The sequence below is a fragment of the Atta cephalotes genome (assembly GCF_000143395.1).
Source record: "Atta cephalotes unplaced genomic scaffold scaffold00014, whole genome shotgun sequence".
NCBI lineage: Eukaryota > Metazoa > Arthropoda > Insecta > Hymenoptera > Formicidae > Atta > Atta cephalotes.
In genome coordinates, this window is record NW_012130078.1 from 2,631,197 (window position 1) to 2,647,182 (window position 15,986).

General features: G+C 35.3%; 1 protein-coding gene across 1 annotated transcript in view; it reads right to left on the reverse strand.

Moving 5' to 3' along the window:
• Positions 1-14,643: 14,643 nt before the first annotated feature.
• Positions 14,644-15,986, reverse strand: part of LOC105617762 (inactive hydroxysteroid dehydrogenase-like protein 1) — a 32,323-nt gene continuing 30,980 nt past the window's right edge. Inside the window, 1 exon segment of the mRNA XM_012199316.1 lies at positions 14,644-14,859. Coding sequence (XP_012054706.1) covers positions 14,644-14,859 — 216 coding nt within the window.

Consider the following 15,986-nt stretch of genomic DNA (forward strand, 5'->3'; position numbering starts at 1 on the left):
AAAGTTTCAGATTCGTATTTTGCATCGCAATATCTCCGTAGAGAAAAAATAAAAACACTTTCATTATATACCCCAGCAGTTGCAATCGATTGAGCATATTTAGAACTTGATCGATTAAGCTCTTATTGAGATCCGATGATCTCGATCTGGCACAACTCGCCAGCTCGCATAATAGTATAATCACGGCAGTGTCGCTGTGCGTAGCTTAGCGAAACACTACCAGTGTCTCCAGATGATCGATGTGAACATTCACAAATCAAGTCAAATACAGCCCGAATATTACTCTGATCACGCGCGCGACGTCGGCCAAGCAAGATTAGATTATCCGACACTTACCCAATGTTGTCTCATAGTAATGTAAATTGTTTATTATATCTGTTAAATAATGATATTTTTATTATATCTATATAATTTCGTGCACAGATTTAGCTGGTAATTGAAATAGAAAATGAATAACATATTTACCAATTTAAAAAGTGGTGTAGCGGAATGTAATATAGTAGAAAATTCATAATCCAGGTTCGAATCCTACTAAGGTGCGTTTTTTAATACCAATTTGAAGTAGTTAATTTCAGGTATAATTTCAGGTATACAATATTATAAATGACTTAGAAATAAAATTTGTAATCCTTAAATATGAATGTTTTTTTTCGAATATTGAACTAATGTCAGTTTGAATCCAATTCATTTTAATCCATTCAATCCATTTTCATGGATCTAAAGTACGCAATAAAAAAATTTTAATCTATTTTAATCCATTCTCATTTACTGGGTACTCATTTACTGTTTGAAAAAATAGAGAATGAGAGATGGACACGATCAGGAAATCTTTCATACACATGTACTGCTTCTCTTATAATTTGGCGACATTTATCATAGATGAAAATCATATCTTCTTCCGCTTTCGTATCCTATAGACCTTTTAGTTCTCATAAGGTATCCGTCTACATTCCCGTGTGTATCTCTATTACTTTGCATTCCTACCCAGTAAACGAGAATGGATTAAAATTTTTTTAATGCGTACTGTAAATTTATGAAAATGGATTGAATGGATTGAAATAGATTGAATTCGAGTTGACATTAGTTTAAGATTCGAAAAAAAAACATTAATTACGGGTTACAAATTTTATTCCTAACATTTATAATTATGAACCTGAAATTAACTATTTCAAATTGATATTAAAAGACACACCTTAGTGGAATTCGAACCTGGGATCTCTGGATTATGAGTCTTCTACGTTATTCGCTATCATTTCTTCAATTGGTAAATATGTTATTCATTCTCTACTTCAATTACAATCAGTGTACGAAATTATATAGAGATAATTATAATAAAAATATCATCGTTTAACAGATATACTAAAATATAAAATTTACTATGAGAAAACATTAGGTAAGTGTCGGATAATCTAATCTCGCTTGGCCAATGTTGCGCGCCGTGATTAGCTTAATATTCGGCTGTGTTCGATTTGCGAGTGTTCACATCGATCATTCCTTTTTCTTCTAATGAAAAAGAAACAAAGTAACATAGCTCAATTATTTTTACGTTATAATTTTTTTGAACTTAATTAGATTAAAACGAAAAATTTCCTACTTATAATTTTGAATAATTTAAGTAGCATTTATGATCCATTTTTAAATAAAAATTTTTTTTATTCAATTAGATTGAAAAACTGTATTTCATATTCAGCAATTGAATTGAGCAATATTCATGTTGCACAGAAATTGCTGATATTATTTTTGAATTTAATTGAATTAAAAATCTGTATTTTCTATTCACAATTCTGAATTGAATAGTATCATCGATGCACACAGAAAATACTAATATTATTTTTGGATTGAAAGACATAAAGATATGATCTATGCAATTCCTATAAATGAATAAAAATGCATTCAGAATTGAAAAGAATCATTTTAACATTCATGAATCCGTATTTCTGAAAATCTAAATCCATTTTAATCCATTTCAATCCATTCCATTTGCTGGGATATGAATGTCTTATGTATACTTGCGCAAATCCTATAAATAATTACACTAACACTTACAGAATCTTATAGTCCTTTATAAGAATCTATGAAAAATCCCATGGAAATTTGCAGCAGAATAGTGCTTATATTAGTTCGAGGCGACTACCCATCCCGAACAAAAAAAGTAACATCCTACCCTCTTGGGGTAGGTCTTATCTGCCTAGAAGTTGCAGCTTAGACAATAAAAAAACCGTCCTAAAAAGACTCACACTCCACTTTATGGATTAGAAATATTCCAAGCGGACTGTCTATGCTGTAACTTCTAGGCGATTAGGCCCCAAGCGGATAAGATATGTTGTTATTGTTCGAAGCGGCGTAGCCGCCCCAACTCAATAAGCACTAATCTATACACCCCACTGTCTACAAGACAGATTTTCTAACTTTAAGCTCCTGATTATTCGGCCAAGAACTTTGCATTGACGACGATACAGAATCAGACGGCGGTCTAGCGAAACTGGTAGCCACTCACTTAAATACGAGCCCATCGCTTGTGGCGTGCCGAGAGTGAACGAGTCAACGACCTTCTTATCACATTAATCACTTGTTTCAAGGAACCAAAAATGCTTTCTTGGTCATTCGGTAACCCCTAGGGAGTCACCATCAATAAGGGGCGAGGGACACTCTAAATATAAGTTTTGATAAATTGTAATAACAGCGTATCCCTCCCGTTAATCCAGAATAATATAAATCATGTTAAAAAACGCAACAGTTTATCAAATATTTAATTGTTCACGATTTTTCATGCACGTTATGTAGCATACCCCTCTTTTATAAACTCGAGTAGTAAGAATAATTCAAAAGAAGTAAAATTTTATCGGAAAGAAATTATAAACCAGCATTTCTTTTCGAAAGTCTCGAAAGGCTATCAGAAAAGAAATGCGTATGTTGAGACTCGAGACTTATGAAGAAAATGCAAACAAAAATCGAATAATTGCACGTTTTTCGCTTATAAAACGAAAGATATTGATTATATGAAATCAATATAAAAAATGTAGGTATTCGAAATACCTACAAAATGAAATGTGGAACATTAAAATCGATCTATTAGTTCAGTAGAAATAAAATAAAAAAACATCGAAAAAAGCTTTTTTTCACTCGCTCTCTGAAGTTTAAACGCAAAGCTTTGAAATTCTCGTAAAATGTAGCCCATAATGACGAACAAATCTAGCCCTGAACAAGCCTGAAATATTCATTACTTTTTACAAAAAGTTATCTGTTCACTAAAAACCTGTCCGCGTAAAATTTAATTTCTTCATTTTTGAACAATCACACAGCAATTTACAAGGGTGATTTTTCTTCTTCAAGAATTGTACTTAATAACAAAACGATTTTTGCAATTAAATTATTATTTAATTATAAATGGCTTTAAAAGGTAAATACCTTTTTCCGTATAAAAAAATTAGAAATAATTTCGTTAATATGCATCAAATAGCCGTGTGAAGTATTCGAAATCTGATATTTTTCTACGAATTTAAAAAAAAGATTACCCTCCGATTATTAGGAGTCGAGATAACAATTTTTTTTTCAAAAAATCACAGTGATTTTAATTTTTAAGATTAACAATTCCGTCTGGCACCAATTTATCAAGGGAGAATTGAATTTATTAAAAAAATCTCGAATTGTAACCATGAAATTTTTAGTTTAGAAAACTTTTTCTTTCTTGAATTTTTATTTTTTCGGTTTATTAAAAATCACGTTTGAATATGGAACTCGTGTCTGATTAACAAATTTGAGGCATATTAGTTATGTTTCTTTATTTAATATACTGTAAAAAGTGTCCAATTGGACAATTAAATGTACGGAATTATTAGTACAAAATTGTTTTTGTGAATTTAATTGCAGATGCAAATATGATATATATAAACAAATAATAAATAATTTGCCAAATGTTAATGTAACTATTGAATATAGTTGTAAAATATATTTTTCATGTAACACTAATTTACTTTTATATTTATTTTTTATATTTGCGAAAGTGTTATATCTTTAACAGTTACGCTAACATTTGGCAAATTACTTATTAATTATTTGTTTACATATGTCATATTTGCATCTGCAATTAAATTCACATTCAAAAATTATTTTGTACTGATAATACATTTGATTGCCCAATTGAACATTTTTTATAGCATGTTAAATAAAGAAACAGCTAATATGACTTAAATTTGATAATCAGGCATGTGTTCCATATTCAAATGTGATTTTTTATAATATTGGTAATTAACTTATTTTTTATAATATTGGTGAAAAAATGCAGTACTAAAAAGTTGATTAAAAATTCTGAAAAAATTTGTAGAATTCTATGAGAAGAAAATAAACAATTTTTGTCTTTTTTCTGTAAAATTGATAGTATTTGAATAAAAATGATTGAAGGCCAATTTTCATCAATTTTTAGTAATTAATATCTTGTTAATTGTTGTACGAAAATTGCAAAATGGTAGAGTACTTTTCTTCTCAATTTAGTCCATTCTATTCCTATGCGAAAAATTTATTATTATTATTTTCCAAAAACCCTATATATAAGCAGCTCGGCAGCCTATAAAAATCTATAGTAACATAAATTATAGATTAATATTAGATCTACAATTAATTCAAGGAATAATTATTTTAAAATAAAAATCTCAAAAAAGAAGCTGTGAGTAATCAATACGAATATTAATAAAATGCCATGCTATTGTTTAAATTTGCATAACTTAAAATATATACAGTTTAATAAAATGTTAAATAGCAAATATTCAAATATATATATTCAAATATATATATATTTATGTGATATTTATACGCTCAAATTTAAAAAAAATGAGGAAGTGTAATTAAATGCTAAAATGTACCTCAAAAACGTTTCAAAATATTTAAAAGTAAAAATACGTTATAATAAAATATAATAAATATATGTTTAAAAGATGTTTTTTTTTTGTTTTAAACATGATTTCTTTCTAAAGCTATTTCAAACATATATAAATATATATAAAACATTAAAACATGTTTTAAACAAAAAAACTGAGTATTTTTTTTAAAAACATGTTTTTTATCAACCCTGCTTCCCTCATTCCGCCCAGCACACTGCTTCGGTCGCGTTCTTCAACTTTTCAATGATTTTAAATAAACTTTTTCGACAGCAAAAAATTCGAAAATTTTTCAACAGCAAATTCAATTCTTCCTTGATAAATGGGTGCTAGACGGAACTCTTAATCTTAAAAACTAGAGTCATAGAGATTTTTTGAAAAAAAAATGTTATCTCCTAATAATCGAAGGGTAATCTTTTTTTTTAAATCCGTAGAAAAATGTCAGATTTCGAATACTTCACACGACTATTTGATATGATGCATATTAACGAAATTATTTCCATTTTTTTATACAGAAAAAAATATTCACTTTTTAAAGGCGTTTTATAATAGTTTAACTGCAAAAAATCGTTTTATTATTAAGTGTACGTGATAGTGTGTTCTTGAAGACAAATCATCCCTATAAATTGCTGTACAACTGCTCAAAGAAAAAATTAAATTTTCCGCAGACAAGTTTTAGTGAACAAATGGCATTTTGCAAAAATTAATAAACATTTCAGGCTTGTTCAGGGCTAGATTTGTTCGTTACGAAGGCTACATTTTACGAGAATTTCAAAGCTTTGTGTTTAAATTTCAATAAACAGAGAGCGAGTAATAAAAAGGCCTTTTTCAATGTTTTTTATTTTTTTTCCACTGAATTAATAGATCGATTTTAATGTTCCACGTTTCATTTTGTAATTATTTCGAACACCTATATTTTTCATATCGATTTTTTTTCATATAATTAGTATTTTTATTTTATAAGCGAAAAACGTGCTTTTTGCAACTAATCGATTTTTTTTCGTATATTTTCTTCACAAGTCTCAAGTTTCGAACGTGCATTTCTTTTTTAATTCTCTTCGAGACTTTTATGTTTATGAAAAGAAATTATTTAGTTTACTATTTAGTTTACTAATTTTTTTCCGATAAAATTCTACTTCTATTGAACTATTCTTGCTATTCGAGTTCATGAAGGAAATTATATACTATATAACGCATATGAAAAATCATTAACAATTAAATATTTCGTAAACTGTTGCATTTTAGATTTATACTATTCTGGATTAAGAGGAGGGTATACTATTACTACAATTTATTAAAACTTATAAAACTATATATTATTTAGAATGTCTCCCGCCTTTTATTGATGTCTAGGGCCACCGTGCGGCCGAGAAAGCATTTTTGAAACAAGTGAATTATTATTAATGTGAGAAGAAACTCGTTGCCTCGTTCACTGTCGGCGCGCCGCAGGCAAGCACACGGACTCGGGCTTTTTGTTACAGCGCCACACCTGCTACAGCGGCGCACGAAATGGCCGAACTTATAGGTGTGGAAAAGTGACGTTTTTATGATGAAATTTATGTTAGTAATATAGCAAGGGAGGTTCGAATGTATTCACGATATAGCCACCAAGCACTGGTGTGCACTCGCGGTCGCGAGAGGAACTTGCCGCCGCGAATCCCGCTACCTCAAAATGCGTTGCAGGCCATCACCACCACACCCATCCCAAATTGTAACGATTAATGACAAAATATTTTTACTTACTTCTTCCTCCACCTCCTTCTCTTCCTCTTCGTTTAATTTCTCCTTTTACTCCTCCACTTCCTCCACCACCTCTTCAAGGACATGGCACAACTATTCTTCGCTTTGTAAGTGAAGGAGATCTATCATGTACTCGATGCATTTCTCTGCGCTTACATAGATAAAATTGAAGGAGAAGTCGTTGATGTACATGATCTCTTCTTCGTCATCGTCATCTTCCTCCTCTTTGTCTTCCTCCTTTTCCATTTCTTCATCAAGAACGTCCTCATTAAAAAGAACACCACCATCGGTTTTCTTCGGTCAGGAAAATATCCTCTTCCTCTTCTTCCTTAATCTTTAGTCATTTGGCTGGAGGTTCATCGGAATTCTTGATCTCTTCCTCCTTAATTTTTAGCTGTTTGGCTGGAGGCTCATCGGAATTCTTGATCTCTTTTTTGTCATCGTCATCCTTCTACTCTTCCTCTTCCTCATCTTCCTTAATCTTTAGCCGTTTGACTGGAGGTTCATCGGAATTCTTCATTCTACACTCACGTAACACTTAATCACATAACCCACTCAACAGCAAAAATATTTTGTCCCTATTGGCCTATCTGCCTATTGGCAGAATACTTTTACAGGTTGAAGTCACTCACATCGAATACAGTGCTTCGCACAATGCAAATCGATAAAGACTGTCGCTGACAAGCATTCTTCGCTGTAGCGAGACTGTCTGGGAATTTATCTATGGTAGTCGATGTATATAAAACAAAGTAAAAAATGCCGCCGCGAGAAGAATCGACATAATAAGTTTGTAGAAAGTTGCCTTTGTTGTGGATAGAGCATCCGAATAGGCAGGTTCTAATCCACGGGGTTAGAGGGGAGCGCGAGGGGATACTCGTAGGCGCGGGGGGGGGGGGGGGAAGACGACGGGGGATACTGGTAGGCGCGGAAAGGCAGCGCTGTCCCCGGTCGATGGATTACGTAAACATGATGACATTTCGTTATGTGTTCCGTATTTTTTTTGTCACTCGCCGCTGCCACGGATCCCGCGGTCACTCCAAAATGCGTTTCGAGCCGCCGTCGCAGACCCCGCGTCCAAAATGTGCCGCGGTAGTATAACGCGACAAGATGTTTTGTCTAGGTGACACATCACTGATGTGTTCTCACAGTTCTTTTTTTCAAGGTTAGAAGCATCGATAAAGATATTTATCTAGAAAGAACCGTGAAATTGGTGACCCGTCACTTTCGCAAACAAATGAAAAGGTGTTAGAACGTTATGATATTCTAGATATGTTACAATGTTGCAACGTGAACGAGTCACGTGCAAGTGCTCCGTGGAAGAATGCGATCTAAAAAACTGTGAAAAGACATGGAAAATTATGAGCGAGTGGAACGCGAACTGTTGGAGCAGTGCGGCCAAGTCGCTACTCTGTTTCGCGTGGCTGCAACGATGCAACGAGTGCATCGAGCAGCTCGAAGAACTTTGTCGTGCCAAGCGTCCGCGCCTCGCCGTTAGACACATACAATCCGCGATGGCGAGGATAGTACGATTCGCGGGTGTAAAGTCGCAATTGGAGTCGCAACGACGTTTCGTGCACATTGATGGCGAGTACGCGAGTGGCGAGTATGTGAGTAGCAACGAATGATCTCTTGTCTGGCGAGAAATCGACGCCATGTTCGTGAATATATTCACGGTACGATGATAATTCTAATCACATCGAGCCTCGGTTTTTAGAAGACGCTAACAGTGTAGTTCTAGAGCGAGTGCGAGACGCTGTAGAAAGACACGGTAGTAAAAGTAAACACCGCATTCAACGGTGAGTTCGCGACGAAGGACAAATGTGCCAATAAGAGTAGTTACAAAGAACAGCGAGATATACCGATACACCGATTTACGCGAGTGGTACGAGCAGCATGTCATCGAGTCTATCCTAGCATCGCTCGAAGAATTCCAGGAACGCGACAGCGGGTGGGCATTGTTACGTATATTGAATTTGACTATCAATGTGAACAAACTAAATCCCCTGCGCGCGGGATGTCACATCAAAGTGCCAGAGAAATAGCGACGAAACGAGCGGTAATCAGTGTTCGTATGTACAATTTTTAATTCGATCTTCGTCGAGATACGACGCCAATTTATCGAGGCTTGCATTTAGAAATTTGAAAGAATCAATAAATCTCAATTTTACCTTTTTTTTCTAAAAATTCTTTTCATTTTTATCTTTGGTGCTATCGACATGTTTAGTGAATGAAATATATTTTTCCTTCGTTATCGATAGTACATCTACATGTCCATCGTACGCAATAGCAATTTCCTTAATTATAAAATGGGCATCATAGCCCATTAATTGTGAAATACGGAATATAGAACGAATTTTTATAATTTAAGTTACAATTTTAATGTCCTGGACCGCGATATCTACCGGTGAGATGACAATGATCGCGGATTCGCGTATCGTCCGGCGCAAACGGTTTCTCGCAGATGTGACAACGCGTCGCGCTACAGTATGCCCATTGCTGTTTAGACAATGTTTCCATGGGCACGTTGGCGGATACGATTTTCACGCCAAATCGTTGAGTTGTTGCGGGAATCACGTTATACAGCCTTCATCACGAGAAAAGTAATATGACGATAATGTGTCGTCGTATGCGCGTCGTACATAATAGCCTATGCTAAGCGCTTCATGCCGCTGATACGCATACAACGATGCATCTTCCTTATCGGATTCTGTTTTACATAGGACGCACTCCAGATCGGCGTAGACGATGAATGGAATGCGCTTCTTATTGCAGTGGTTTTCAAATTCGAGCCACTTGTCATCCTCGCTTGGCAGTCGGATGGCGCAGTCGTTGATCTTCTGGCACTCCACTTCGTGCAATTGTAATTTTTCGCACGAACTGAAGTAATGGAGGCACCTGATAATAGAGAAGGTAAATAATAGAGAAATCATTTTTCACTATTTCTTTTTTACTGTTTTTTTTGTTGGCTTTTCTTATTATACTTACCGGTCGCAGAAAAACTTCTTGTTCTTTTTCCTAGTAATTTGCGAACTCACAAGACGCGACAGATTCTTGATACACGCAAAGTGGCCAAGGTTGCATTGTGTGAATCTTGTAGATACAGGAGATTGACGTGCTTCTCCTTCTTGTCATTGGTGAGCTGCAGAGGAAGAACTTGTTTATTCTCGATGCTGTATACGTTGATCGACACCATATGCAACCGTTCGAATTTAGAAATGTCTTTGAACGTTATTAGAAATTCGATATCCGTGAGATTCAACACTGTCATGTAATGCGGATAGGACGATTCCCGCTCCATATACTTTCAGCTGAGTAGTGACAGAGCGGCGACCACCGACTGAAACACGCATTGTCCGTACGAACACTGATTACCACTCGTTTCGTCGCTATTCTCTGGCACTTTGATGTGACATCCCGCGCGCAGGGGATTTAGTTTGTTCACATTGATAGTCAAATTCAATATACGTAACAATGCCCACCCGCTGTCGCGTTCCTGGAATTCTTCGAGCGATGCTAGGATAGGCTCGATGACGTGCTGCTCGTACCACTCGCGTAAATCGGTGTATCAGTATATATATCTCGCTGTTCTTTGTAACTACTCTTATTGGCACGTTTGTCCTTCGTCGCGAACTCACCGTTGAATGCGGTGTTTACTTTTACTACCGTGTCTTTCTACAGCGTCTCGCACTCGCTCTAGAACTACACTGTTAGCGTCTTCTAAAAACCGAGGCTCGATGTGAGATGTGTTAGAATTATCATCGCACCGTGAATATATTCTCACGAACATGGCGTCGATTTCTCACCAGACAAGAGATCGTTCGTTGCTACTCACGTACTCGCCACTCGCGTACTCGCCATCAATGTGCACGAAACGTCGCTCCAATTGCGACTTTGCACCCGGGAATCGCGCTATCCTCACCACCGCGGATTGTCTGTGTCTAACGGCGAGGCGCGGACGCTTGGCACGACAAAGTTCTTCGAGCTGGTCGATGCACTCGTTGCATCATTGCAGCCACGCGAAACAGAGTAACGACTTGGCCGCACTGCTCCAACAGTTCGCGTTCCACTCGCTCATAATTTTCCATGTCTTTTTACAGTTTTTTAGATCGCACTCTTCCACGGAGCACTTGCACGTGACTCGTTCACGTTGCAACATATCTAGTGATATATCTAGAATATCATAACGTTCTAACACCTTTTCATTTGTTTGCGAAAGTGCACTGTTCGCAGCAAAGCATTGTTCGTCGTATCTATTGAAAAAACAGTTTTAGTGCAAGATCGCGATCACGAAACTCCATCCATATATTTTCAATAATTAACAGTTCGACACACTTTTCATTACCCGCGGGAATCTTAATGCACATGCACCAACCTTGGCTCTTATCTGCGATTTTCTTCACCCAATAATAATCGTCCTTTATTACACTGACATTTCTATTCCACTAATGTCTCTTTTCATACTCATCGTCCTCGTAATATTTGTCTCGTAACCGTGAGTACACTTTCTGTCGCGCAAGTAAAGAAACGGATTCTTTAATAATTATTCCATGTTTCTCATGTATACTTAATTCTCGCGTAGGAACCGGCGATATTCGCACATCTGTGTCTCTTTTTTGCGGATTACCGAGAACATACAGCACATTTACATTATAGTCTTCCCACATATTTTCCAGTACTATTCACAATAGGTTTTTTTCAATGTGTGCAGAGTGGGCACATGTTGCACAAGAATATACTGTACAAAGGTTCTCTGCAATTCGTGCACTTGCCGTCTAGCTTACCGAAAGAACCATCTGCCTGACGTGATACATTCCTACATCATTAATGTCACCTATACGAATCATGCATGCTGTGCATACAGTTAAAGCATCACCCGTTGTATAATAATTGTAGATCACACAGTGCTTAGTACGAGCGTTCAACATACGGATTTCCGAAAGCTACACAAATTTTTCTACGCGATCGATTTCATACTCGCTCATATCACTAGCACATCCACTATCGTCGGATAGCATTTCTTCGTCAGATGACTCTTGGTCCATTATATTCTCAAAGTCTATTTCTATTTCATCAAGCATTTCGAACACTTCGTCTCTGATATTCGCGAACTGTTCCGGATCCACGTTTCTAATATACTCGGCTACATTAGCTATGTTCTCAACGTTTCTGATATTCTCGACTTCTACATCATCCATTATGTCCCCAAATTCTATTTCCATTGCTTCAAAAAACTTGTCTCTGATTCACACCATCCATGCCCTCAACATCTGCATGATAGTCAACCATACTTTTCATTATACTTATTGCGATTCGGTAATCTTTAAAGGCACCAACTGAGGTGCCGTGCGCTTATGACCCATTATATATTCCATTTGTGACTTCTTTGTCTCATTATCTATCATCCCTATTGGATCGCAGTAATGATGACGTGTCACCGATCTCTTATTGGGGTCGCAGTAGTGACGTGTCATCGATCTCTTCTTAAAAAAAAAATATCGTTATAGACGGCTTCTCTTTTAACACATCGTAACGTGTCACCAATTTCACGGTTCTTCCTAGATAAATATCTTTATCGATGCTTCTAACCTTGAAAAAAAGAACTGTGAGAACACATCAGTGATGTGTCACCTAGACAAAACATCTTGTTCGCGTTATAGTACTGCGGCATATTTTGGACGCGGGGTCTACGACGGCGGCCCGAAACGCATTTTGGAGTGACCGCGGGGTCCGTGGCAGCGGTGAGTGACGAAAAAAATACGGAACGCATAACGAAATGTCATCATGTTTATGTAATTCATCGACCGGGGGTCCTATGTTTATGTAAACAGTAACAGCGCTGCCTTCCCGTGCCTACCAGTACCCCCCGCGCCTTCCCCTCCGCGCCTATGATCCCCTCTAGCCTCGTGGGTTAGAACCCACCTACTCGGATGCTCTATCCACAAAAAAGGCAACTTTCTATAAACTTATTATGTTGATTCTTCTCGCGGCGGCACTTTTTACTTTGTTTTATATACATCGATTACATAGATAAATCCCCAGACAGTCTCGCTACAGCGAAGAATGCTTGTCAGCGATAGTCTTTATCGATTTGCGTTGTGCGAAGCACTGTATTCGATGTGAGTGACTTCAACCTGTAAAAGTATTCTGCCAATAGGGACGAAATATTTTTGCTGTTGAGTGAGTTATGTGATTATAGAATAAAGAATTCCGATGAACCTCCAGCCAAACGGCTAAAGATTAAGGGGAATGAGGAAGAAGAATAGTAGAAGGATGACGATGACAAGAAAGAGATCAAGAATTCCGATGAGCCTCCAGCCAAACGACTAAAAATTAGGAAGGAAGAGATCAAAAATTCCGATGAGCCTCCAACCAAACGGCTAAAGAATAAAGGAGGAGAGGAAGAGGATATCAGCATCGAAGACAATGTCCTCCTCGCCAAAGAGAAATGGTGAAGGTGTTCTCTTCGATGAGGACATTGTCGATGAAGAAGTAAAGAAGGAGGAAGAGGAGGAGAGGAGAAGGATGACGGTGACGAGGAAGAGATCATCAACGACTTTCCTCTTCAATTTTAACAATGTGAATATCGGAGAGTGCATCGAATACATAATAAACTTCCTCCACTTACAAAGCGAAGAATATTTGTTTTATATCCTTAAAGAGGCAGTGGAGGAGATGAAGGAGTAAAATGAGGAAAAGGAAGAGGAGGAAGAGAAAGAAGAGGAGTAGAAGGTAAGTAAACTATTTTGACATTAATCTGTAAAAATGTATATTTTACTCGTTTTAACAGCTCGGACTGTGTGTTTCTGCCAAAATATAGACTTACTTTTTATGCTTTTTACGACCATTTACTGATTGTCAAGGAAGGAAAGGATAGTTTTCGATTTTTACAAGTATTTTAAAGCGATTTCATCATTTTGTTTCATCCAAATTGTCTTTATTTAAAAATGGCACACAACATGTGTCGTTCCTCGCTTTTGACATCTCAATTACAACATGGCCGCCGCGAGTTAATAGCCTTAATATCAACAGTACAATTATGGAAATCATACGCTCCTTTATGGAGTGAAGGGGAGAGGGTTGGTGGAATGTCAAAACGCGAATAAGCCTAATTTTATTGAATTTTGAGGTGGTCACTGCTAAACTGTATAATTACTGTCCGTTTTAACTTGTATTCAATTGGAACTGTGTTCAATTAAGACCGTCGTGTGTCCGTTTTAACTTTTGTCCGATTGGAATATTTGAAATTGTGTTCGATGGAAGTTGTCAGATGTTCCCTTCTGTCTTTGTCCGATTGGCACTATGTCCGATTTGAACAATCTGCTGTATTCGACTTTTTTTGTGTACATCTGGCACCCTCCCGTTCTTATCATGAAATAGGATAATTACAGAATTTCAACAATAATGATGGATTTTCACTTTGGATCTGTCAATTCAGGAATGGCTTCCACCTTCTAGGATAAGATGTCTTCACATATTGGATTGTATGAATGTTTCTTACTGAAGAAGACCCAAAAACGTTCAAAATTTATACTTATTAGTAAGGAAAATATACTGAATATATACTCTATTATACTCTCACATGTCTTTATTATTGTTAAATTCGAGAATCACAGAGATATTTTTAATTAAAAAAAATACAAACTAATTTATTTAAATTAATCAATTGCATGTGTATTGCAACTTCAGCTTACATAATTGCATTATTAGAATAAGAATATTTAGGGAAAGTAAGATAGAAAGAGCCTTAATCTAGAGAAAATTAGTTGTGGAAAACATGAAAATTGAAGTTTTGTTAAATAAAAATTTAAATATAACAAAAAAAAGTTTATATTTTTCTTTTTTTCTTGTTTTCTTGCATTCACATGCGCGTTCTTGCATTCATACTTTCTCTCTTTTTTTCTCCCGCAATATCTTCTTTTCATATTATATTATATTACTTATTATTATAATTAAAAATTACTAAAAATTAGTTTCTACGTCAGTACAATATAATATCTTCAAAAAATAATTGTTTATTTAAAATATCTTATTACAATGTCTTTTGTCTTTGTTGCTTGAAATAATTTTGTCTGAAACTTTCATTCATAATTTGTCCGATTTTCATTCTAATCCATATAGGTATCATTAGAATGATGAACTTTTGAATACTATGGGCCCAATAACCAGTATTATTATCCATTTTGCCTAAAGTGGCAATAGCATTTCTTGCATAAGTTGTAGCATCAAGTACAAATATACTTGAAACCTGCAATTTAAAATAAAAACATTTTTCAATAATCGCATGAAAACACAGACAAAAATATACAAAAATAACGTATTATTTTAAGTTTGAAATAGTACATAAAAAGAATGGTTTTGCTGAAGTATTTAAAACTTTAGCTACATAGATATAAATTTGAAAATAATTTTGTTAGACAAACAGAATAATTATGAAGGACGCTCAAACTGATTGTCAAAATATTAAAACTTTTTAAAGCTATTGTTTATCACTATATTTGAACGTTTTATATAATTACATTGAATTATAACAGAAAAAATATATAAGATGTTTCTTATAGATTTTTAAATGATGAAAATGTATATTGAAAGTTAGATTTCCCTTTAAAAAATAATTGACCTTTAATATAAAACATTTTTATAAGACATTTTTCGTAAAAAGAAATTAATGTTATCTTGAAATTCTGATCAGATGTTATGAATGTATTCCTTTCATCACAGAAAATTACAATACGCAAATAATAATTATTACTAAAAAATAATTATTACTAAAATATTTACTAAGTATTTAAAAAATTCATATGCTCGCAACTCGTAAGTTCACCACATCACATTCACAAGCATCAAATTCATTTTGAATCTTAGTAAGTTTAATACTTCAATTAAAATTATTAAAATGAATTCGATTTGCTTATTATATAAAAAGTTGTTTCTTCAGTTTTATAATATATATATATACAGGATGCCTGGAAATAATCGCCAAATATTTCATAGGTAGGTAGAGCGGATTAAACTGAAAAGTCCTCTACCATTTTGTAAATTTCTCCAATAATTAATGAGATATTAATCCTTAAAGATAGCCGAATACGCGCGCTCGCCCGATCTACTGCGAAGTATATATGCCTTGAGAGTTGAGGATTTGCTGGCAAGCGCCCCGCGTGCATATTGCTGCAAGCTCCATAGCTCGGACGGCGCGCTTGCCAGGCTATCCCCGCTCCTTATGATTCGCGCACCAAACGATCGGTAGGCGTATACACTTCGTAGTAGTATTCAGTTATCTTTAAGGATTAATATCTCGTTAATTGGAGAAACTTACAAATGATACAGGATTTTCGACTTAATTTAGTCCGCTCTACTTGTCCATGAAATATTTGG